The sequence below is a fragment of the Saccopteryx leptura genome, chromosome 4, assembly GCF_036850995.1.
Source record: "Saccopteryx leptura isolate mSacLep1 chromosome 4, mSacLep1_pri_phased_curated, whole genome shotgun sequence".
In the NCBI taxonomy this organism is placed as follows: Eukaryota; Metazoa; Chordata; class Mammalia; order Chiroptera; family Emballonuridae; genus Saccopteryx; species Saccopteryx leptura.
The window spans coordinates 177,503,606-177,528,601 of record NC_089506.1 but is presented as its reverse complement, the minus strand read 5'-3'; the positions used below and the strand labels follow the sequence as shown (position 1 = coordinate 177,528,601).

General features: G+C 41.7%; 1 protein-coding gene and 1 pseudogene across 1 annotated transcript in view; one reads left to right on the top strand and one right to left on the bottom strand.

Annotated features, from left to right (window-relative positions):
- The window catches only part of HSD17B4 (hydroxysteroid 17-beta dehydrogenase 4), an 87,951-nt gene extending 70,520 nt beyond the window's left edge, over positions 1-17,431 (bottom strand). The window contains exons 1-3 of the mRNA XM_066382082.1: positions 17,267-17,431; positions 13,913-13,966; positions 2,276-2,383 (exon numbers count right to left, since the gene is read on the bottom strand). Coding sequence (XP_066238179.1) covers positions 2,276-2,383; positions 13,913-13,966; positions 17,267-17,324 — 220 coding nt within the window. The 5' untranslated portion in view covers positions 17,325-17,431. The remainder of the gene's footprint in view (positions 1-2,275; positions 2,384-13,912; positions 13,967-17,266) is intronic.
- A 5,268-nt stretch (positions 17,432-22,699) lies between these two features.
- On the top strand, positions 22,700-23,988 carry LOC136402451 (ADP-ribosylhydrolase ARH1 pseudogene; annotated as a pseudogene).
- The last annotated feature ends 1,008 nt before the right edge of the window (positions 23,989-24,996 follow it).

Sequence of the window (24,996 nt, the reverse complement as noted above, 5' to 3'; positions counted from 1 at the left end):
TTCTTTAACGTACCCCCAAAAGAGGGGGGGGTATAAAAGGACATATTGGGCAAATACTGTCTAAAACAGCCCTGTCCACACCACTTTCTATGAACATAAAAATGTCTGTGCCTGTGCCAACGCTGTAGCCACGGACCACATGTGGCATGAGTGCTTGAAATGTGGCTATTCCAACAGACTGAGGGTTCATTTACCCGAGAGGCAGGGCAAAAGTACATTGATAGTTGTGAGCATGCAAACAGAGTTTATCCTCATATTATTATGAATTCATTATTGTATTATTTTCCACACGAACAATATAAATCTACTTTTGCCCCACCCCGTATATTTAATTTCAAATAGCCCCTTAGGTACAGTTCCTTAAGGATGCAAATCAGGATTTGGGAGGCGGGGGCGAAGGTGCATATTTAATTTGAAAACGCATGTTCAACACTATATAACTACAAATGGAAAAGAAAACCTACTATTTTTGTAATACTAACCACAAAAAATAAAGCTTGACAAAATAGTATGTCTTCATAATTTCTGCTAATCAGTTGAGAGAAAGGGTTCACATCCCCAGAGCTGTGTGTGAAATGGTCAGCTGTGGATTCAACATCAGCACTGCCTCTTTCTATCTCTGAGATTGCAGGAGGACCCATCCAGTCCTGAGTTAGATGTGCCAAAAAGAGATAATCACAGGCGTGGGAGAGCAGGAGAAGCCTGCAGACGCAGGCAGTCTCGTGGGAAGATGTTAAGTCGGCAGCACAGCCTGTTGAGCTCTTGAGAGCCGCCCGCTGCAGGGTGAGTTGGCCGACAGTTTCCCCGACATGCACCTCTCCAGCCCTCCCAATGGCTATGTAAGCCTCTCACTCTCCGTATTAAAGCCCTCACACCTAGAAAATCTAGAGGGGCTTCCATTTTCCTGACTGAATCCTGACTGATACATACAGGTTGCATATCAAAACTTGAGTATGAGGGAGGGTCTAGAATTTTTATCATTATAAAACAGTTTTTTAAACCCCAAAATTTTTTTCAAAAAAGCTGAAAATATTTTTTTAGATTCTTAATGTGGAAAGAAGATACTAAAAGTCTGTCTCATTCCCTCAAACACTCAAAAGAAATCTTATTTCCTTTCCTCTAACATTTCAAAATGAAGTCACTGGTAATCTTAGTTAATCCCTTGCCCATAAAAACAATCTAATTTGCAAAAAATCAGTAAGCATTAGTTTTTTAAAGTAAATCTATTCAAGAGGTTTCCTTACAAATATTATTAGAATCTATATATGAAACATAAAGGTCATATTCGCTGTTTTTCTTTTCACTTCACTTTAATGCCTAACTTTGACTCTTAAGGTTTTATAAGGAAGTTACATATAGCAATGATTACTTATGCATAATGAAATATGGAGGCTGAGTATAGAAGGGGGCTTTTGACTTTTTATATGTTACATTAAAAAAATTTTAAGCAATTTCAAAAAGAATAATTTAATGTAATTCTATAAAAATACATAGGATCTTTTAGCTAAAACAGGTCTTTAAAGAATAAGAATGTATTCATATTATTAGGTTTAGGTTCAGGGCTCCTTTAAATCCAGAGCCCCTTTAAAACTCAAATTCCCCTCACCCAACTTCTCCCTAGGGCAACTTCTTCAGTAAGCATCTCCTTCGCCCAACCACTCCCTCCCCTTAACTCCCCCACCCAAAGAAGGTTATGAGAAATGTCCCTGGGACAAGGCCATTGGAAGGAACATGAGGGTTGGCAAAGGGAGACAGTCTGTACCAAGGCTACAAACCAGAATATGCTAATCTGGGCATGTCTAGTTGCAGGCAACCCCAGCCAGCCAAGGCCTGCAGTAACCCCTGTATCTGATGCTCCCTCCTGCAGCTCAGAGCTGACACCCTCTGCTAGTCTCAGCCCACTTGCATCCAGGCACTCTTAAAATAAACTTTCCTTTCGGAATACACCACAGCCTCCTGTTTACAATTTGGCCTGCAGTTTCTGTCTTCCACATATATGCATCTATAATAATTTACTGATTATATCATGTACGTATTAATAAAAATATTAAATAAACAGTAAAAGTTAGACTTGTGAAATAATCTCCATCGAAAGTTTTAAAAATTCTCACATACTATATAAAATATGTAGCCAAAGAGCTTTGTCTGACTTAGATAAAATCTAATTTCATAATTATATTGGAATGCAGAGATGTTTGCTCAATGATTATTAATGTGCGCAATAGCAGTTGAAGAAAAAAAATTTTCAACAGTATAGCTCTTTCAAATACCGTACCATAGTTGGCCACTGCTTTTCCGCCTTTCCTTCTTATTTCTTCAACAACCTTATCAGCAGCTGCAGAGCCTTTACCAACTCCCTTGAAGTCCCCTCCTAAATCATTCACTGCAATGCAAAAGTGAACAAATGTGAATTCATTTCCAGACCTTTAAAGTAATAAAATTAATAGTGTTAATTTCTTTAGTCATTTGCCAAAATCCATCCTACCCCATCCTTACCTTACTAAACACACCATTAGGTATGTACATTCAAAACACGCCTCCTTATTTTTAAATATAGATGTAATAAGACTATTTAAACACAGGTCTTTCATAAAATGTTTAACTTTGCATTTTTAAAAAAGAAAAAAAAACATGATTCAACCCATGTTTAGCAAAAAAAATAAGAAGGAGAAGAAAAAAACCTAAAGATCACTTTAAGATTAGACACACAATAATGTGTTTTTATTTCTGGAGTTTTCCATTTAATAGCTTCAGATGGGTTTATGGAAAGTAACTGAAATTTTGGAGTTAAACCATGAATAAAAGGGAACTACTGGCCTGACCAGGCGGTGGCACAATGGATAGAGCATCGGACTGGGACGCAGAGGACCCAAGTTCGAGACCCCGAGGTTGCCAGCTTGAGCGCTGGCTCATCTGGTTTGAGCAAAGCTCACCAGCTTGGACCCAAGGTCGCTGGCTCGAGCAAGGGGTTACTCGGTCTGCTGAAGGCCCACAGTCAAGGCACATATGACAAAGCAATCAATGAACAACTAAGGTGTTGCAACGCTCAACGAAAAACTAATGATTGATGTGTCTCATCTCTCCATTCCTGTCTGTCTGTCCCTGTCTATCCCTCTCTCTCTCTCTCTGTAAAAAAAAAAAAAGAGTGAACTACTGTTTGTTAAGAGGGTAGACCTCATATTAAGTGTTCTTCCCACAGTTAAAAAAAAAAAAAAGATTAAGCCCTGGCCAGTGGTAAAGCATCAGCTCAGCATGTGGATGTCCCAGGTTCAATTCCAGTCAAGACACACAGGAGGAGTGACCATCTGCTTCTCCACCCCTTCCCTCCTTCTCTCTCTCTCTCTCTCTCTCCCCCTCTCTCTCACTCTCTCTTCCCTTCCCACAGCCAGGGATCTATCTATTCAAGCACATTAGCCCGGGACACTGAGGATGGCTCCCTGGAGCCTCTGCCTCAGGCGCTATAAACATAGCTCAGTTGCCAAGCAACAACCTAAGATGGGCTGAGCACTGCTACCCTGTAGGGCAGTGGTCCCCAACCTTTTCTGGGCCACAGACCGGTTTAATGTCAGAAAATATTTTCACGGACCTGCCTTTAGGGTGGGACAGATAAATGTATCACGTGACCGAGACAAGCGTCAAGAGTGAGTCTTAGACGGATGTAACAGAGGGAATCTGGTCATTTTTTTAAAATAAAATATCCTTCAGACTTAAATATAAATAAAGCAGAAATAATGTAAGTTATTTATTCTTTCTCTGCAGACTAGTACCAAATAGCTCACGGACCTGTACCGGTCCGTGGCCCAGGGGTTGGGGACCACTGCTGCAGGGGATATGCCACTGCCCTACAGAGTAGCAGTGCTCAGCCCATCTTAGGTTGTTGCTTGGCAACTGAGCTATGTTTATAGCGCCTGAGGCAGAGGCTCCAGGGAGCCATCCTCAGTGCCCCAGGCTAATGTGCTTGAATAGATAGATCCATGGCTGTGGGAGGGGAAGAGAGAGTGAGAGACAGAGGGGGGGGGGGGGGAGAAAAGGAGGGAAGGGGTGGAGAAGCAGATGGTCACTCCTCCTGTGTGTCTTGACTGGAATTGAACCTGGGACATCCACATGCTGAGCTGATGCTCTACCACTGGCCAGGGCTTAATCTTTTTAAAAAAAAAAAAAAAAAAAAAAAGATCCTGGCTGGGGCACATGCAGAAGTCTGTCTGTCTACTGTTCTCTTAAAAAAAAAAAGATTAAAAACAATGTGAAATACCTTCTCCATGTCAAGAAAACCTTTGTTTACAGGAATGGCAAAGAACAACAAGAATTATACTGAACTATTAGAGAAGCAAATTATAAATTTTCATAAAACAGACTATGCCAGTCTACAATAAAAGAAATAAACCTATTTTTAAAAGGTCAAAATTACAGGCCCTGGCCGGTTGGCTCAGCGGTAGAGCGTCGGCCTAGCGTGCGGAGGACCCGGGTTCGATTCTCGGCCAGGGCACACAGGAGAAGCGCCCATTTGCTTTTCCACCCCTCCGCCGCGCTTTCCTCTCTGTCTCTCTCTTCCCCTCCCGCAGCCAAGGCTCCATTGGAGCAAACATGGCCCGGGCCCTGGGGATGGCTCTGTGGCCTCTGCCTCAGGCGCTAGAGTGGCTCTGGTCGTAACATGGCGACGCCCAGGATGGGCAGAGCATCGCCCCCTGGTGGGCAGAGCGTCGCCCCATGGTGGGCGTGCCAGGTGGATCCCGGTCGGGCGCATGCGGGAGTCTGTCTGACTGTCTCTCCCTGTTTCCAGCTTCAGAAAAATGAAAAAAAAATAATAAAAAAAATAAAAGGTCAAAATTACATACAGAACTATTATGTGTTCAGTCACTAATTTATACTCCATCTTTATATGTTTAACTGACCACACTTACCACATAACATCTGCCTATAACCAATTATATAGATATAAATATTAATTGAGCATATACTATTTGCAAGGAAATCTATAGAGAAACACATAGTTTTATAAGAATGATACAACTTACAAGATTTATAATCTTGCACAGTAAGTTTTAGCATACAGTAACTAAACAGGGACAGATAACAAAATTAATCTACACAATAATTTAAGGTAGAGTTTATGAAATAACAAGCAAAAATGAATGAAAAATACATAGAATACGAAATACTAGGGAAAAAATTTTTTAAATACTTGGGACAAAAATCTGCATTGCAAAATGATGATTTTATAAGGTTATTACATAGATTTTTTTAGGAATATAACAAAGTACTAAATAATAAATGGCATGATGGCATATACTAAGTTTTAAAGTCTTTTAATAGTCATTGATGACCACACCTGAAAAAAATCCAAGTATTTTTTCTTCTGAAGAATGCTTCTTTTCTTTTTTAGATTGGAAAGAGAGCTGCAAGTAGGGCCGGGTGGGAAAGGAGATAAAAAGATAATACAGAGAAACAGCAAATGCCCGTCCATATTTAAAATTGGCTAAATTAATGTGTTTCTACTTAACTATTTTTTAAGGAAATAAGTTTTTCAGAATGTGGGCTGGTATATATTTTTTTCTATCAATATAGTCTAATCAGTCTTACTGTATGTAAAAAATGCTGCAAACACAAAAAATAATAGAAAAAGGCTAATCGTATCCCTCAAAAGATTTTTTTTAAAAAAGTGGTAAGACTCAAGACTAAATTCCTCTTAATTGTTCATTTCCATGCAAATGACAGGAAGCAACGAGCAAAAAACATCAAGATTTGAAGACATGCAGCTAACAGTCTTTAAGACCCTTTTTAACTAAGAAGGGGAAGTTCAAAAGCAAATTGCAAAAGCAGTATTTAAGAATTGTTCTATTGTGCAATAAAACACCACCCCCAAGTGGAAATTGGTCAAAGTGCAACCACACAGGTAAGCATTGAAGCCTGAGTAACTAACTTATTGAGATCAATAATGTGCTGTGAAACTGTATCAGAATAGATTTTATTCAAGGTAAGACGCTATATTGAGAGCATTAAATTAACACTGACCCCATTCAGTAATGCCATTATCACCAGAGCTAAATTATAGGGATTACAACTTAACTAGAAAAACTGGTTACATGCTGAAGGACTTGGATAAACATTTTTGTAATTGTTTGCAAGAGAAATAGTAATACTATGTAACACTGTTACCATTTAAATATATGGCTTAGCCTGACCAGGTGGTGGCACAGTGGATAGAGCGTCGGACTGGAGTGCCGAGGACCCAGGTTCGAGACCCCGAGGTCGCCAACTTGAGCATGGGCTCATTTGGTTTGAGCAAAGCTCACCAGCTTGGACCCAAGGTCACTGGCTTGAGCAAAGGGTTACTCGGTCTGCTGAAGGCCCGCGGTCAAGGCACATATGAGAAAGCAATCAATGAACAACTAAGACCTTGCAACGAAAAACTGATGATTGATGCTTCTCAACTCTCCATTCCTGTCTGTCTGTCCCTGTCTATCCCTCTCTCTGACTCTCTGTCTCTGTAAAAAAAAAAAAAAAAAAAAAAAAAAAAAAAAAAAAAAAAAAAACTTAAATATATGGCTTAAAATTCTAACAATAATAAATAATTTTTTAAATAACCACCATATACCAGTACGTGTCTACTCTGCATTTTCAAAGACCCATATTTACACTGCTGCATTTGTTCTCCACAAGACTTTCTAGGAGTTTAGCATAACAGATGTTCCAACTTTCACAGAAGAGGACACAGTTCTGGAAAGGTGAAGTAGGTTGTCCCAGGCTCCAAGGCTGTATAAAATGTCAATATCCAGACTAGTACCTGACCTACTACAATGCCATCTGCTTCTCTCATACTGCAAGCGAGTTTCTTTTATTCTGAAAAGATAACTATTTCTACTAAAAAAAGAAAAGAAAAGATCGGTTTTCTTTGGGGAAAGTACAGAGGAAATGATAAAATGGCCACCTCACTCAAACAAATAGCTTTAATATTTATTTAATTTACTTATTAATTTTAGAGAGAGGAGAGAGAGAGAAAAATTGTTCCATTACTCATGCCATAATTGGTTGATTCTTGTATGTGCCCTGACCAGGAATGGAACCTGCAAACTTGGCTCATCAGGAAGATGCTCTAACCAACTGAGCTACCCGGCCAGCACTATAAATAGCTTTAAATAGGTACTAAAAATGGTAAGATGATGACAGTTAAGGACAAAGCCTTTTCAGTTGAAACCATTACAATATCCCAAAATGTGACAGATTTGTAAATCCTCCATTTATATTTCTTATTGTTCTCCTGTTAAAATCACATTTTATTAGGGAAATTTGTCCTTCTTACAGATTTTGAAGTGTCCTTACCTGAAAAAAAGAGTTTAATTATTTGTCATATGCATTGCAAATCACAAATTCTTTTACTGACATGTTGAGAGAAAAACAGAGGTACTATCTGAGCGTCAACATTACCTGAAGGCTTCGCTTCACTGCTTCAATTTACTATAGGCAGTTCCTTCTTTATGCTGTAACTCAGGGGTAATCAACCTTTTTATACCTACCACCCACTTTTGTATCTCTGTTAGTAGTAAAATTTTCTAACCACCCACCAGTTCCACAGTAATGGTGATTTATAAAGTAGGGAAGTAACTTTACTTTATAAAATTTATAAAGCAGAGTTACAGCAAGTTAAAGGATATAATAATAATTACTTACCAAGTACTTTATGTCGAATTTTCGCTAAGTTTGGCAGAATAAATCTTTATAAAACAACTTACTATAATTAAATCTATCTTTTTATTTCTACTTTGGTTGCTCCGCTACCGCCCACCATGAAAGCTAGAACGCCCACTAGTGGGCAGTAGGGACCAGGTTGACTATCACTGCTGTAGCTCAACGAGGGAAATTGCTCATACAGAAGTTTCCAACTTCCCACGAAATTATCCAGAGTAATATTATAATGCTTTACATTTGAAGAGTACTTTATAACTAACTTTACACATACTCATGTTCACATAGTTATTCAAGGATTTGTCACCAAATGTTTGTACCAATGACATAGCTATAAGCTATTTTTATGTCTGAAGTAAAATGCTTCCAATTCTACAAAATCAGATATAAGTATTGATGCGTAAGACATCCTTTGTACTAAGTTATCCGAGAAGTGTACAAAAGGATAAGGACAATATTATATTATAAATGTATTTATTTTTTAGAGAGGTTATTTACCTTTTTTATGTTTTTAAGAAATGCAAACTCGGAATGCCCCTTTCTACAACTGCCTACCTCAATCTCTCCCAGGGGTAACTGCTATTAGCCATTCACTGGATGTCTTTCTAGACATTTCCATTTTCAATGTGTGATTCCTTTTCCCATTTTGATACTTTTCTATCAGAAACAATAGCATTACGAATAATTTCATTGATTTTAGAGCTGTGGACCCAACAGGGATCTCTTCCTTTATTCTGCTTATGTTCTAACTGCTACCAAAAGTATTTAAAGTGACTTAAATACAAAATACATGTGCAGGGACTTAAAGAACAGAAAAATTGACAATGTTCTGTCGGGGAAGGACAGCCTCCTGAAAGCACACTGGTCGCTGCTATAGCTGGAGACGCGTCAGGCTGACCGTAAGCTTCCGGACAGCCGAGGAAAACAGGGAAAACACAGAGCCGTCAGCCCACCTTCGCCGTTTGGTAGAGAGATGCAATCATCATCATCCTAGCTCACGAGAAAGCTTTTCCAGACAGTCCACCAAGTTCACGAGAAAAAATATAAATAGTTGAAGGACTCCAAAATGAAGTGGTGGTTTAGACAGCAGTGTCTTAACTCAGGTCCTTTTCATTGATTTTCTTTGTATCAACACAAGAAGTTATCAAGGGCATCCTTAAAGGGGGAAGAAAACGAGAGACTGAGTCACGCAGAGTTCAGTCCTCAGACTTCTGTTTACCTCAGGGATTTTCAACCAATGTGCAGCAAGACTTTTAAAAACTTACAATATGTGACTATTTAGTCAGGGGCCCTGACCTCTTTTCTCTTAGATTGTCAAATAAAAAAAATAACAACCAATGCAACAATAACCATCCTGTGTGAATGAATCCAAACTATATCTTTTTATTTTTTTTGGTCAGATTGGCAAAAAAATATATTTTTTGGTGTGCTGCGGAATTTTAGTAATTCGTTTATATGTGCCATGAGATGAAAAAGACTAAAAATTACTGTTTTATCTGTACTCACTATAAGGGTAATCTGATCCAGTCTCCTGGCTTTAAATACTATCTATAAACTGAAAATATTTGGATTTATATCACTTCAACCTGTTCCCCCAACTACAAAGTCCTATATTCCACTCCTGCTGCTCAATCTTTCCATCTGAAAGTCTAACAGGAATGTCTCATCTCTGCAGGCTGGCCCACCTTCAGTCTTTCCTATCTCAGTAAATGGCCACTCTATCTCCCTCCTTCCATTACATCAGCAAATCAGCACATCTTACCATAGCTACCTTCAAAATATATCTAAAATTTAACCTCAGTGCCACCACCTCCATCACTACCACCTGTCTAAATCACCACCATTTCTTATGGTGATTACTGCAATAACTTAACAGGTCTCTCTGCTTCCACTTTTTTTTATGGAAAATTACACATGCACAAAAAGAATTAATAGTATAATAAACCCCAATGTGCCCATCTGGGGCAGATGTGGGCATTGTACATTTGGCTCATTTATTATAAGCTAGAATCCACACATGCTTTCTTGAAATCTTTCTTCTTATGTCAAATATAAGTTATTCATTCAACTGGCACATATGCCTTAATTGATTACTAAGCAAAGCACTATGCTTACACTTGAAGAAATGTACCAGGGCCTAAGGCAGGCCCTTCTCACTAAGCATCTATAAGTGAAACGTGTTTTCTATAAGGCGGCTGGATGTCCTCAGAGCAAAGACCTCAGGCTCACTTTGACATGTCTAGTACATGAGAACAGTGCTTAGTATTGGCTCCTTTCTTTTCCCTTACAAGGGGCTTTAATTTTTTTCTGTCATTTAATTGCCACCATAATCCCGGGAATGGGTAAATTGGCTACGAATACCCAAAGAGGTCCTGTAATTAGGAAGCAGAGCCAGGATTTGAAGCCTGACCAACTTCAAAGGCAGTTCACTTTCACCACTACAATTCACCTTTCAGCTAGCTATCCCGACCACACAGCAGTGAAAAACACAGGTTCTGATCGGAATGCAAGCACTTAAGACTTAACTCTACCAGCCATTATGTAACTGCAGCACAGAAAAGAAATCATGTCAATCTTATCTTAAAACAATTGTAATTTCAAGTACTCAAAGGTGTTACTTCTTCAGTTCAAAAACAGAAAATTTTCTGCCTTCTTATTGTCAAAAAAAAAAAAAAAGGTAGTTCTTACTAGAACACTTCAATCATAGCATTCATGTCAAGATAAAACTCAGTATCAGTAACCTGCATATGGCTCACTTACTGAGGAAACCTCAAAACTATTCCATTCTCAATACTTTCTTCAAATATGGGCAAACATTTTGTGAAAGACATAATTTATACAAAACCAAATGTCCCTCGTTACAATATCAGGCCAAGGCTTGGTAATTCTTACATCCAGATTTAAATCTCCCATAATGTTTTATTTCACAGAACATAAAATATACCGATCACGTTAACATGAAGTTAGAGAATATATTAAGTGATGCCCTTAACTCCGGGCTTGGCCAGGTGATTTTCTTTGGCCAATGAAATGTGAGTACAAGTGGCATGCCATTTCTGAACAGAGCCACCAAGTGGATCTACTGTGTTTTCCCTCTGTCCCAAGAAGAGCAATGTCCCAGAAAGAGCTGCTCCTTCAGCTGGGGTCCGGAAATCAGGAAGACACACAGAGGAGAGACATGCTCACCAGAAGCTGAAAGGACACATAAGCATGAAATAATCCTTTATTAATGTAAGCTATTTAAATTTGTTTGTTAACCCAGCATAAGCTAGCAAAAATTGACTTCTAAGAGAAACAAGCTACTCTATTTCTTAAGGTCTTACTTCTTATTGGCCTCTGAGCTAGTCACAGATTTACCCGATTAAACTCTTTCCACAAACATGACACTTTGATGTCATAATGTCCTAGGTTTGCTTATTCCTCTTTACTGTATTTTGGTTACTCAGGTTTAAAAAAATGCTCAGAAGAACAGATATCAACAGGAGAAAGGTTAGCAAATGTGAAGCAACCTAGAGGCGGAGTATCTATGTTTTAGAAAGCTCAAGTAGAGGGCAGCGGTTGTTTGGGACGAACACAAGCATTCGTGGCCTAGAAAGCTCACACGGAGGTCACAGACTACAAAGCAATAGGAATAATCAACCAAAAGTTTCACACAAGTTCTTCTCCCTGAAACTAAACTAAATCTGGCTCCCTCAGCTAAGTTTGGCAAATTTTGTTAAGACTTTAGCCACTACTTGCTGCAATGCCAACTCTAAACCAGTTACGAAATAGAATACTGTTCACCTTTTCCTTGGAACTCAAAAATGCCAAATCAGAATCTAACAAAGATCACAAATATAGGAAAACTAATCCCCACAGAAATACAGTGTTGTAAATTTTTCATAAAACAAGCTTATAAGCTAAAATTATATCTTATTCACAAAAAAAAAAAAAAAAAAAATTTATTCAACAAATCTCAAAGACACACAGCTCCAAAAGAGCCAGAGTCAAACAATAAAAGAACCAATGAACAAACTACCTTCTTTGTACAAAGCAACATTCTAGAGCCTCTGATACAGAAGATAAAACAAGGTCCTTGCACCTACAGAATTGAGTGGAAAAGATGTAAATTAGAAAAATGTTATGGCTCTGGCCAGTTTGCTCAGTGTTAAAAGCATCAGCCCTGCGTGTGTATGTCTCGGGTTCAATTCCCAGTCAGGGCACACAGGAGAAGAGACCATCTGCTTTTCCACCTCTCCCCGTCTCTCTATCTCTCTCTCTTCCCCTCCTATAGCCAAGGCCTCACTGGTGCAAGTTAGCCTGGGCGCTGAAGATGGCACCATGGCCTCGCCTCAGATGCTAAAATGGCTCTGGTTGAAATGGAGCATTGCCCCAAATGGGCAGAGCATTGCCCCTCGTGTTCTTGCCGGGTAGATCCCAGTCAGGCACAGGCAGAAGTCTGTCTCTCTGCCTACCTGCTTCTCACTTAAGAAAAACACACAAAAAAAGTTATAAGATAAAAATATCAAAATATAAACTGCAATATAAAAAAAGAGAAAAACACAGTAACAACGTGTGTCATCAGGCCATGACATGAAATAGTCTCAGGAAAGTCTGGCAACAATGACCAAAACCACACTCCCTGTACCCAAATACAATAATGTCAAAATGTATCCTTGCCACAGAAGCAGATGTATTAACAAACAAGGGCTATGATCTTAAACAAAAAACATCCAAGGTCTCTGTGTCCTTTCTATAAAAGTAAGTTACATATCCACACAGAGGCAGAAGAGGCTGTTTAATGTTCTGCTTAGTTTTCTTTGTGTAGAAAATTTGGTTGCCCACTTACTCATTTGTTATATCACAACAAAGAAGGGGAAATTTGTCTCCATGTATTCCTCTGGTAAGATGTAGAAAAACTGGGTTTCGGAAGTCATTGTGGGCAAATCATTTCAACCTAGAAAATATATTAATAAATATTGGGCCATAACATCGACCTGCACCTAACCTGCACTGAGCTCTCTCTCTCAGCTATTACCCCACAGACGTGGCTGGAGACAAACCTGCTCCTGTACCCACACCAACTACCAAGTACATCGAGCCAGGTCAAACCATTTAGATTACTGAAACCTGCTCCCTTTGGGATTCTTCCACACAGCACCTTTAACTCAACACTCATAATAAAATTCAAGCAAAGACTCTTCAACTAAAAATTTTAAAAATTGCTGTAAAAAATTTCCATTTGAAAAATTTTGATTAAAGAAATTAAAAAACAAAAAACAAAACATACTTTGGGTTCCCTGACTCTAAACTGGCAAAATGTATTTATTGAATATTTCATACTCTTAGCAATATACCTACACTTAGAGATTTATCTTACATCAGCCTTCTATCTCAAAAAATTATAGCCCATACTACACCAAATGAAATAATTTCCTTTTATACAATGAATGAGGTCCCATCTTTATCAATTTTGTTAAGTGGCAAATTCTATGACCTAGCTGACTTTAAAAAGTAAGTTACAGCCCTGGTTGGGTAGTTCAGTTGGTTAGAGCATTGTCCCAATACACCAAAGGTGCTGGTTCGATCCCTGTCAAGGTATATACAAGAATCAACCACGGAATGCATAAATAATTAGAACAGCCTGACCGGGCGGTGGCGCAATGGATAGAGTGTTGGACTGGGATGCGGAAGACCCAGGTTCAAGACGCTGAGGTCACCAGCTTGAGCGAGGGCTCATCTGGTTTGAGCAAAAGCTCACCAGTTTGAGCCCAAGGTCGCTGGCTCGAGCAAGGGATTACTCGGTCTGTTGAAGGCCCGCGGTCAAGGCACGTATGAGAAGGCAGTCAATGAACAATTAAGGTGTTGCAATGCGAAACAAAAAACTAATGATTGATGCTTCTCATCTCTCCGTTCCTGTCTGTCTGTCCCTGTCTATCCCTCTCTCTGACTCTCTATCTCTGTAAAAAATAAAAATAATAATAATTAAAACAAACCAATGTTCTCTCTCTCTCTCAATATCAATAGATTTTTTTAATGTTAAATAATAATAAAATTAAAATAACAGTAAAAAGTAAGTTACAAAGTCAGCCTCAAGGGGGAAAAATTTTTGCTGGCAGAAGAAAAAATCAGCACTGAAATTTGACCTTGACAAATTATTTGATGTAAAGAAAAAAGTGGCTGGTATGTGAAGAATGTATTTCTTTAGCTACCAGCTACTTGATTAAAAAGAAAAAAATATCCAACTTACCAACAACTAATGCACCTCTCTCTGCAAAAGCCAGGGCATAGGCTCGGCCCAGTCCTAATGAAAAACAAAACAATTAAAAAGTTGAGCAAATGTTATTTAGCATAATTATTTTTGGTCCACTTAATTCAATCTCTATTTTAAAGTAATCAACTACAGTATAATGTCTTCATTTAGTGCTCTCAACATGTACTTCACCCACTTCTACTTGCAGAAATGAGAAAGCTTAAAACCGTATTATCCACCTAGTCTACTTATCATTTCCTACCATTCTACCTACTATCCACCTAGTCTTATCATTTCTTACCATTCTACCTACTATCCACCTAGTCTACTTATCATTTCCTACCATTCTACCTAGCTGATAGGATGCTAGATGTGAATTGGGTTCCACAATTAATGCATGAAATCTGGAAAGTGGAAATAAGGGGGAAGCCACCTTATTGTAACTTCCAGCTATTGTGTTGGTTCAGAAGCTGATTCTTAAAGCTTCTTATGTGTTAAAGAAACAGGGGAGCCTGACCAGGCGGTGGCGCAGTGGATAGAGTGTCAGACTGGGATGCAGAGGACCCAGGTTCGAGACCCTGAGGTCACCAGCTTGAACATGGGCTAAGCTGGTTTGAGCAAAGCTCACCAGCTTGGACCCAAGGTCGCTGGCTCAAGCAAGGGGTTACTCGGTCTGCTGTAGCCCCACAGTCAAGGCACATATGAGAAAGCAATCAATGAACAACTAAGGTGTTGCAACGAAAAACTAATGATTGATGCTCTTCATCTCTCTCCGTTCCTGTCTGTCTGTCCCTATCTGACTCTCTCTGTCTCTGTAAAAAAAAAAAAACAAAAAAAAGGAAAAAAGAAACGGGATGTAGCAGCAATTTCTTGATCTAGCTCCCTATCTGTGGATGGCAGCTTCCATTTTCTATGTCCCTGGTTTTCAATAACTATTTGGGCTGTGGCAGTTCAAATGGCAGCCTCACAGGTTGTGGCTCCTAATGGGCCAGTTCTGTATTGTTCCACAGGTCGTTTCAAGAAGAACTGCCTAAAATACAAATGGCCAAGTTAAATTCTTTTCTGCTTCAAATATCTAGTGATTTCTGTATCCTGCAGTGGACTCTGACATAATCACCAAACACATATTTAATTCTTAATTAAGTAGTAATTGAGTATTTAATTCCAACTCAAAGATCCAAGGTGTAAATCGATACATCCAAAAATGAATATATAGCTATATAAGCTTTACAGGCACAGAAAACTATGTAAGAGGCTGGCAGTTAATAATTACCTCTGGGGACCAGAACTATGTGACTAACAACCAAGGGTAGAAGGCTTACTTTTTGTATTGTTTAAATTATTTTAACATGTACATATTTCTAAATTTAAATGAGTCAACGAATTTAATTGGTAGTTTAAATTGAAATTAATTGATAAATAAACATACAAATAACAAATTGATGGCTAAAGTATCAGGTTCTTCTAAAAAGAATCTAAAATATAAACTAAAACGATCACCAAAGAATTTATTTTAAAATTTAATCCACTCTGAATTAGAGAGAACTCAGTCAATATTAACTTAAGCCTTCATATATTAAATATAAAACATATCAGATCAAGGCAGAAGAAGCACTTGTTCTAAACACAGGGTTTTTAGGTACATCAAATATTTACGAACAGAATGCAAATAATTAAGGTAGCACAGTAAAAAATCATCAGATGAAAGAAATGGGGTAGGTCTCTAAAAGAGATTGACCTAAGTTAATCAGAGAATTGTCTCAATGTAAAACCAAACTATATAATTCTTTCAAAAGATATGTCACGCCCTGGCCGGTTGGCTCAGCGGTAGAGTGTCGGCCTAGCGTGTGGAGGACCCGGGTTCAACTCCCGGCCAGGGCACACAGGAGAAGCGCCCATTTGCTTCTCCACCCCCCCCCCCTTCCTCTCTGTCTCTCTCTTCCCCTCCCGCAGCCAAGGCTCCACTGGAGCAAAGATGGCCCGGGCGCTGGGGATGGCTCTGTGGCCTCTGCCTCAGGCGCTAGAGTGGCTGTGGTCGCAACATGGCCACGCCCAGGATGGGCAGAGTATCGCCCCCTGGTGGGCAGAGCGTCGCCCCATGGTGGGCGTGCCGGGTGGATCCCGGTCCGGCGCATACGGGAGTCTGTCTGACTGTCTCTCCCTGTATCCAGCTTCAGAAAAATGCAAAAAAAAAAAAAAAAAGATATGTCAGGATTTACCTTTATCATAACGCTACACAAAGGGATGACTAACATATAGAGGTGGGCAGAGCAGAACTGCTCCAGATTTCATCGGATTACCCAGAACAATGCACAATTTAAAACTTAAGAATTGCATCCCTGGGTAGTTCAGTTGGTTAGCATCCTCCCCGTACACCAAGGTTGTGTGTTCTATCCAGGTTCAGGGCACATAGAAGAAGCAACCAATGGCCCTGGCCTGGTAACTCCGTTAGAGCGTGTTCTGATAGGTCAGGGTTGCAGGGGATTGGTTCCATAACCAGTTTGAGTACATAAAAGAAATCAACCAATAAATGCACAAATGGAACAACGATTCTATGTTCCCCCCCCCGCCCCCTCTCTCTCTCTCCCTTCCTCTCTAAAATCAATCAGCAAAACTTTTAACTTATGAATTGTTTATTTCTGGAATTTTCTATTTAATAACTTTGGACCAAGGGTAAGTGGGGACTACTAGTGCCTGGCTTGATAAGCACACAAACTCAGCGAGAACTCTTGGATGCCCTCTTTAAAGAAGGCCCTCTCAAGAACTAAAACTAAACCACCCGGCAGAAGAAAAGACACTAAATGCTTGACTTTTCCAAAGCGAGGAACTGATATAGCTCTACCGCTCCGGGGGTGATCGCAGCTCCCAGGCGCTTTGCCGTAACCTTTACAAGGCTTGTGAGAGAGATCCAAGAAAGTCTGTGGGCAAGAAGGGTCGCAAGGGGTGCGCAGCGAGGAGCGTCAGTTCGGACTTTCACCTGTCCCGCGACACTGGCCGGCCCGCCCCTCTCGCGCAAGACGTGGGCCGGTGGGAGGCAGCCACAGGGAGCGCCGGGTAAGCAGCTGCACCTGACCTTGTAACTAGGTGTTTCTGGGTCTCCACGCAGGGCTGGCCCGCTCACCTGGCCCTGCACGAGATTCCGTCCGCCGACAATAGCCGTCCTACGCCCTCTCACCGAGCCCCACCGGGACCAGTCCTGAGCTCAAGTCGCTTCCTCTCGGAGCCCCCACGCTGCCCGCAACCCCCCACGCTGGAAGCGCAGCTGCGGCTGCGCGCAATCCCAAGCCCGAAAAGGGGGACTCGCGGCGTGAGATCAAGGAGGGCCTTGCCCTCCAGCCCTGCGGTGCTCACCTCCTCCTGCGCCGGTGACTAGTACCACCCGCCCGTCGAATCTCAGCGGCGAGTTCATGAGTCCGGCCGGCAACGACACACTCGAGCAGAACTCTGGGGCTCAGACTGCAGGACAGGGAGCAGACAGACAGAGGAAGAGGCGGGATGGGAGTGACCTGACAGTTTCTGGAAAGGGACGGACGCCTCATTTTTCAAATGCGCCTGCGCAGAGATCCTTGGCCCTCTGGGAAATGTAGTCCAGTGTGCTTGCAGCGCAGGAGATAGACTGCACAAGAGGCTTGGTTTGAAAGGCCCTTTTTGCTTCAGTAGATAGTATCGGGAGCTGCTGGGACCTTTAGGGTAAAATGGCTGATTTATCTATGTCCATGAGTCTCCATGCCAATCGTCTAAATAAAAAATAAAATAAAATAAAAAATGGCTGACTTAGCACCTTGAGTTTGTTCATTTACTGTTGTTTTGTTATTCACTCAACAAGCATTTTCTGAATTTAGGCGCTAGCCTAGAGTAATAGGAAACAGCCCTTATCCTTAATTAGCTTTCAAAATCGCCCCTAAGAAGAAATGGCACTCTTATCAAAGGGTAAAGATTTCACAGAATGTAATCCCTGAACTTTCTGCATGAAAATCATCCATAAACTGTCAAAAATGCAGAGTCATGGAACCCCGTGCTAGCCTCCCAAAATAGAATCGCAGGACAAAATAAATTTTAACATGTGCTCCTAAAAGAGATTGGTTATGTATGTTGTTGATAGTCCTATGATGCAATTCATTCCATATTTGTTTGTTTGTTTAGTGAACGAGACAATGAAAGAGACGGACAGACAGCAAGGGGGAGAGATGAAAAGCATCAACCCATAGTTGCGGCACCTTTAGTTATTCATTGATTGCTTTCTCCTATGTGCCTTGAAAGGAGTGGGAGGAAACACTCTCCAGAGGAGCCTGTAACCCAGGGGTCCCCAAACTTTTTACACAGGGGGCCAGTTCACTGTCCCTCAGACCATTGGAAGGCCGGACTATAAAAAAAACTATGAACAAATCCCTATGCACACTGCACATATTTTAAAGTAAAAAAAAAAACGGGAACAAATACAGTATTTAAAATAAAGAACAAGTAAATTTAAATCAACAAACTGACCAGTATTTCAATGGGAACTATGGGCCTGCTTTTGGATAATGAGATGGTCAATGTGCTCTCACTGACCACCAATGAAAGAGGTGCCCCTTCTGGAAGTGCGGCGGGGGCCGGATAAATGGCCTCCGGTGGCCGCATGTGGCCCGCGGGCCGTAGTTTGGGGACCACTGCTGTAACCCTTGCTCAAGCCAGAGACCTTGGGCTTCAAGCCAGCAGACCTTGGGATTTCGAACCTGAGTCATCAGCATCCCATGGCATGCTCTACCCACTGCGCCAGTGCCTGGTCAGGCCATTCCACATTTTTTAAGCACAAGTTTACAGATGAATGGTAAGCTCCTCCAGAGTTAGTCAAAGTCAAATGGTAAACCTTTAATAACAGTGCAGCATGATAAGACTTGCAACAGGTATGTACAAGTCAGCTAATGGTGCCAAAATAAACAGACACAATCCCTGCTGGGGAGAAAAGGGAAAACTTTCCAAAGGAGTTAAAGCACAAAGTACCTTAAGAAGTGAACTCTGCAAATAAGAAGGACTTTAGAGGCAATGGAAATAGTAGCTAGATTGGGGGGAAGGGGAGATGTTTAATTTTGTGCTGAGAATGATTTTAAGCACTATTACTCCAGGGAACACATTTATATTGTGAAAAGATCACTTTGCGCTATCATGGAGGATTGACAAGGAGAGTCAATAGAAACCTACTTGGAAAAATTATGGCGGTCAGAAGTATATCAGAGGATATGTTGAAGGGGAAAAATTTGAAGATATTTTTTAAAATGGAGTCAGGTCTTTGTGATTAATTGGATGTGGATATGAGGGAGGAACAATTGAACCCCCATATTTCTGACTTGAGACTCTAGGTTATAGTGGGCCATTCATCAATAGAAGAAATAGTGGGAGTGTTACTAAACTAAAAGGGTCCATTTACCTGCACACATCAAAGCCCAGTAAGAACCATGGCCAAAAAAAAAAAATAAAAAGAACCATGGCCAATAGCCCATGGATAGGCTATCACAACCCAATATGCAAAGGTTGCGATTTCGATCCCAGGTCAGGGCACATACAGGAACAGATCTGTGTTTCTGTGTCTCTTTCCTTCTTCTTCTCTAAAATCAGTAAGTAATTTTAAAAAAGAAATAATAAAGCCCCATAAGACATAAACAGGAGTTTGTAACCAAGAAACTAACAATTAATCAAGTAAATGGTGTGATGCCTGGATTCAGAGGTAGCTCATGCTCAAAGGCCTGGCTCTCCAATGGCTTCCAGGGAATGGATTATGTAGGGGGGGAATCATTAATCATAGTGACTAATAGAGTCAAGATGGTGGTCTCTACTGATTGGTTGGTATTAGGAGAGAGGATAACTGATCACTGCATTTGGTCCTGATCTTAGCAATGGAGTTTGTAAGGTCGGTGGATAATGAGGGATGGTCATGTGGGAACCCAGGCCCCCGAAATTTGGCTGGGACCGCCCACAACCAAGCGCACCAAAAGAAACTTCGCAGGAACCCTTGGAAAAAAAGCAACCGTCTACCAGCCAGTGGGATTTCACCACGTCATGTTAGCTCCACTTCCCTAAAGGGACCCCTTTAAATATCTCCCACGTGGTTTAATCCGGGCAACTTCCCTAGCCTCCATCTTACCTCAGGGCCAGGGAACCTTGCCGGGCAGAATGTGCTCTGTACTCAATAAAGCCGTTTGCTATTCCACACTTTGTGGCTCTGACCTCTTCCTTCCTTCTCGGTGGGGAAAAATACCTTACAGAGTTCTTCTGTCCAATTTTGCAAGGATTTGTTCTGTGGGATCATTCTGTTTTCCTGGGTCTGGAACTGAAACACAACTGAGATCAAGATACTATGATTAGTTTGATTGGACACTGTCTACAGACCCAGGACCTAGTTTCTAGGACTGCTGGATGCTGACCAGAAGAACATCATTGTCAAGAGGACTTAAAGATTAAACAAGGAAGAGGGAGATGGGTGAGTCAGAGCACTAGGTAATGCTAGTTTGAATCAAAGGGGAAAAAAATCAAAATAAAAGGCTGGATTAAAGAAAAATAAGCTTTCACCTGACCGGCGGTGGCACAGTGGATAGAATGTCGATGACCTGGCACGCTGAATTCTTAGGTTCAAAACCCTGAGGCTGGCGTCTTGAGGGCAGACTCATCTGACTTGAGTGCAGGCTTACCAGCTTGAACACAGGGTCATGGGTTTGAACGTGGGATCATAGACATCTCATGGTCACTGACTTGAGCCCAAAGGCCCCTAGCTTGAAGCCCAAGTTCACTGGCTTGAGCCCAAGATTACTGGCTTGAGCAAGGGGTCACTGGCTCAGCTGGAGTCCCACAGTCAAGGCACGTATGAGAAACAGTCAATGAACAACTAAAGTGCCCAACTACAAATTGATGTTTCTCACTCTCTCCCTTCCTGTCTCTCTCTCTCTCTCTCTCTCTCTCTCTCTCTCAAATAAATAAATTAAAATCTGAAACAATAAATTACAAAGAAGAAAACATAAGTATTAAACTTATGGACCTTGGCTGTAGGGAATATTTTATGAATTTGACCCCAAAGACAAGGGAAATAAAGGTAAAAATAAATGAATGGGACTATATAAAACTAAAAAGTTTCTGCACAGCAAAAAAAAAACAAAACAAACAAAAAAAACCAAAGGGCACCCAACCAAATAGATATTTACAAACAATAGCTCCGATAAGGGGTTAATATCCAAAATATATAAAGAATTCACAAAGCTCAGCAACAAACAAGTAAACAATTCAATTTAAAAATCGGGAGAGGCCTGACTTGTACCTTCTGTGGTGCAGTGGATAAAGCATGGACCTGGAACACTGAGGTTGCTGGTTTGAAACCCTTGGCTTGCCTGCTCAAGGCACATATGCTTCTTGCTCCTCACTCCTTCTCTCTCTCTCCTCTTGCTCTAAAAAATGAATAAATAAAATCTAAAAAAAGAAAAAATGGGGAGAGGACCTAAATAGACACTTCTCCCAAGAAACAATACAAATGGCCAACAGATATATGAAAAAACACTCATCTATGCTAGCAATTAGAGAATTGCAAATCAAAACTACAAGATACCACTTCACACCTGTTAGATTGTCTGTTATCAACAAGACAGGTAATAAAGTAATAAGTGGTAGAGAGGCTGTGGAAAAAAAGGAACCCTCACTCATTACTGGTGGGAATATAAACTGGTACAGCCATAATGGAAGACAATAGAGTGGTTCCTCAAAAAACTAAGAACAGAATTATCATATGACCCAGCAATCTTTTTCCTGGATTATCTACCCAAAAATTTTGAAAACATTAGTACCCAAAGACACGTGCACCCCCATTTCATCACAGTATTATTCACAGTGGCCAAGACATGGAAACACCAAAGTGTCACTCAAGAGAGGATTGGCTAAAGAAGATGCGGTACATGTATACAATGAAATACTACGCAGCCATAAGAAATGATGACATATTGCCATTTATGACATATCAGTGGACCTTGAGAACATTATATTAATGAAATAAGTAAATCAAAAAAAGCTAAGAACAATATGATTTCACACATAGGTGGAATATAAAAATGAGACTCATGGACACAGAGAAAAGTGAAGTGGTTACCACAGGGAGGAGGTTGTGGGGGAGGGGAGTAAAGAGGGACAAATATACAGTGACAGAAAATGATTTGACTTTGGGTGATGGGCATACAACACAATCAAGAATTCAGATGCTATAGAAATGTCTACCTGAAACCTATGTGTGGGATACTTCTATGTGGGAGCTTGTAAACTGACAGGGTCCTTGCAGTTTAGATTTGGGGGGGACAGAGGTGTGAGGGACTGGCCGTAAACTGACAAGGTCCTTGCTGCCCATCCCCCCACCTCACTTAATTAAGTTGCTAAAGGCTAAGCTCTTCCCCACACCTCCATGTTAGCCAGGAAGCTGAGTGTTTCTATTCATCCCATCCCCACTTGTTTAAGTTGTTAGAGGCAATTTACGTGCCCTTCCTCTCACCCTTTGTTTGTAATAATGTTGCGTGATTTCATTTATGCATGATAGGAGCTTTCCTGTTTATGCCTTAAATGGATTCCTGGCCTTAAGAGAATTCCTGTTTATGCCTCAGATGTGTGACTTTGTATTGGAGACTTTCTTATTTACATACAGCTCTGCACTGTATAATAATGCAGACCAGTGAGAGCGCGGTTTCTCCCGGCCGGCCGAGGGCTTTCCCTCTGCACTCGCGCAGGGTCTGGTGAAACGAGGGGCGTGGTCCCAGGGCCTGGCGACGCAGCTCCACAACTGTCGCGCAAAGCTCGGCTGGGTCCCGGCAGCGACCAGGCCTCTTCCCGGAACCCTGAGCTCCTCGCACTCGGCCCTGCCCTTGCCCCGCGCGCTCCACGCTTTGCGGCCACCAGTAATTTCCCCCAAAGACAGCCTCACCATGTGTGAGGGACTGATCGAGAAGTATGTGGCTGCCATGGTGCTGAGTGCAGCTGGAGATGCCCTGGGGTACTTCAACGGCAAGTGGGAGTTACTCCGGAATGGGGAGAACATTCACCAGCAGCTGACCCCGCTTGGTGGCTTGGACGCCATAGATGTCGAGAGGTGGAGGGTCAGCGACGACACGGTGATGCACTTGGCCACGGCAGAAGCTCTTGCGGAAGCTGGAACAGTCTCAGACTTGGGTCAACTGTATTCCCTCCTTGCTAAGCATTACCAAGACTGCATGGGAGACATGCATGGCCCGGCGCCAGGTGATACCTCGGTGCATTATGCCATGCAGCTGGAGCCAGACAAAGCCGATGGCTGGAGGATTCCCTTCAATGACCATGGGGGAGGGTGCGGGGCTGCCATGCGAGCCATGTGCATCGGCCTCAGGTTCCCTCACCTCAGCCAGCTGGACATGCTGATCCAGGTGAGCACTGAGAGTGGCCGAATGACCCACCACCACCCCACCGGTTACCTGGGAGCCCTTGTGTCCGCTCTTTTTACAGCCTATGCTGTGAATGGCAAGCCTCCCTGGCAATGGGGAAAGGGACTGATGGAGGTACTACCGGAAGCTAAAAAGTACATTGTCGAGTCGGGCTACTTTGTGGAGAAGAATCTTCAGCACTGGTCCTACTTCCAAGACCATTGGGAAACGTACCTAAAACTTCGAGGGATTTGGAATGGCAAGTCAGCCCCTACCTTCCCCAAGCCCTATGATGTGAAGGAGAGGGATCAGTTCTACACCTCCGTGAGCTATTCTGGCTGGGGTGGCAGCAGTGGACACGATGCCCCCATGATCGCCTTCGATGCCATCCTGGCTGCAGGAGACTCCTGGAAGGAGCTTGCCCACCGAGCCTTTTTCCATGGTGGAGACAGTGACTCTACGGCTGCCATCGCTGGCTGCTGGTGGGGAGTTATGTATGGTTTCAAAGGAGTGAGTCCCTCCAACTATGTGAAGCTAAAATACAGAAACTGGCTGGAAGAAATAGCTAGGGCTTTATATGCTCTTGGGTCAAAGGAAGATCCTGTACTTGCCCTTTAAGGTGATATGATGTTAATTTCTGGTGGTTTCTTCTCTTGTATAGTCCTTTTTTGGCTCAGTTTCTTTTTAATTTTTCCTAAGTCAAGAGTCTTAACCATGTACTCGGGATTTTGAGATAGCAAGTCCCTTGGCACCTGAAACTCAGTCTTTCCAGGATCTTTCTGTTCTCCCTGACTCTGTCTTCCTATCCTGAAGAGTCTTGATCTCAGCTGATGGGGTCAGCATCTCCCAAGCTAGAAATCTCATGGCCTCCTATCTGAGCCTTCATTTTCATCAGCTAAACTTTCACAAAGTTTTTTTCTGTTGTTTCAGGTTAGGTTCCCCCAAATACTCTGGGACAGGGATTTGAGTACAAGTCGTTTATTTGAGAGGCAGTTCCAGGGAGCACTGGCGGGACCATGGGGAAGTGAGACAGCAAAGCGAGGGGAGACAGGACAAGGTCTGGGAGTGAACAAGTTACCACTGTTGTCAAGTGGGACTCAGTCCCTCTGGGTCCTCTTTGTAAGGCATTCTTCACAGGTGTCCCACCTGAGGGACAAGCAGACCTGGGGTGCTTATTCATTGACTTCTATCTGACATGGGTGGTCCTCACTACTGAGTCCCTGGTGCTTCTTAGCCTGGCTCTGTGCAAGCCAAACACTGATGCCAACAGGTGAAGACTCAGAGATATTTGCAGTGGCAAACTGTAAGGAGCATGGGCACAGCGAGCAATATAGAATCTACTAGATGGTCTATCTCCTAGATGATCTATCTCCTAAATAGCCTTTAAATCTATCACTTCTCTTACCTTCTTCCACCAAGTATTTTTTCATTGTATTTCTGCAATCCAAGTTACTCAAGTCTGGGAGAATCTGCTCCTAGCAGCTTTTTCCTGGGCATGGCACTTACTATGTTATTAGCTTGTTAATGACTATTTTCTTGTCTTTATTCTCCTCTAGAGAGAAGCTAGCATGCAGAAAATATATATATATGAAGTGAATGTGTTTAGTTAGCTACCTACCTCCAGTCTTACGGTCTTCATTGCCCTCCGGAGTTACTTTTACCAATAACAAAGTGTCACGCTGAACT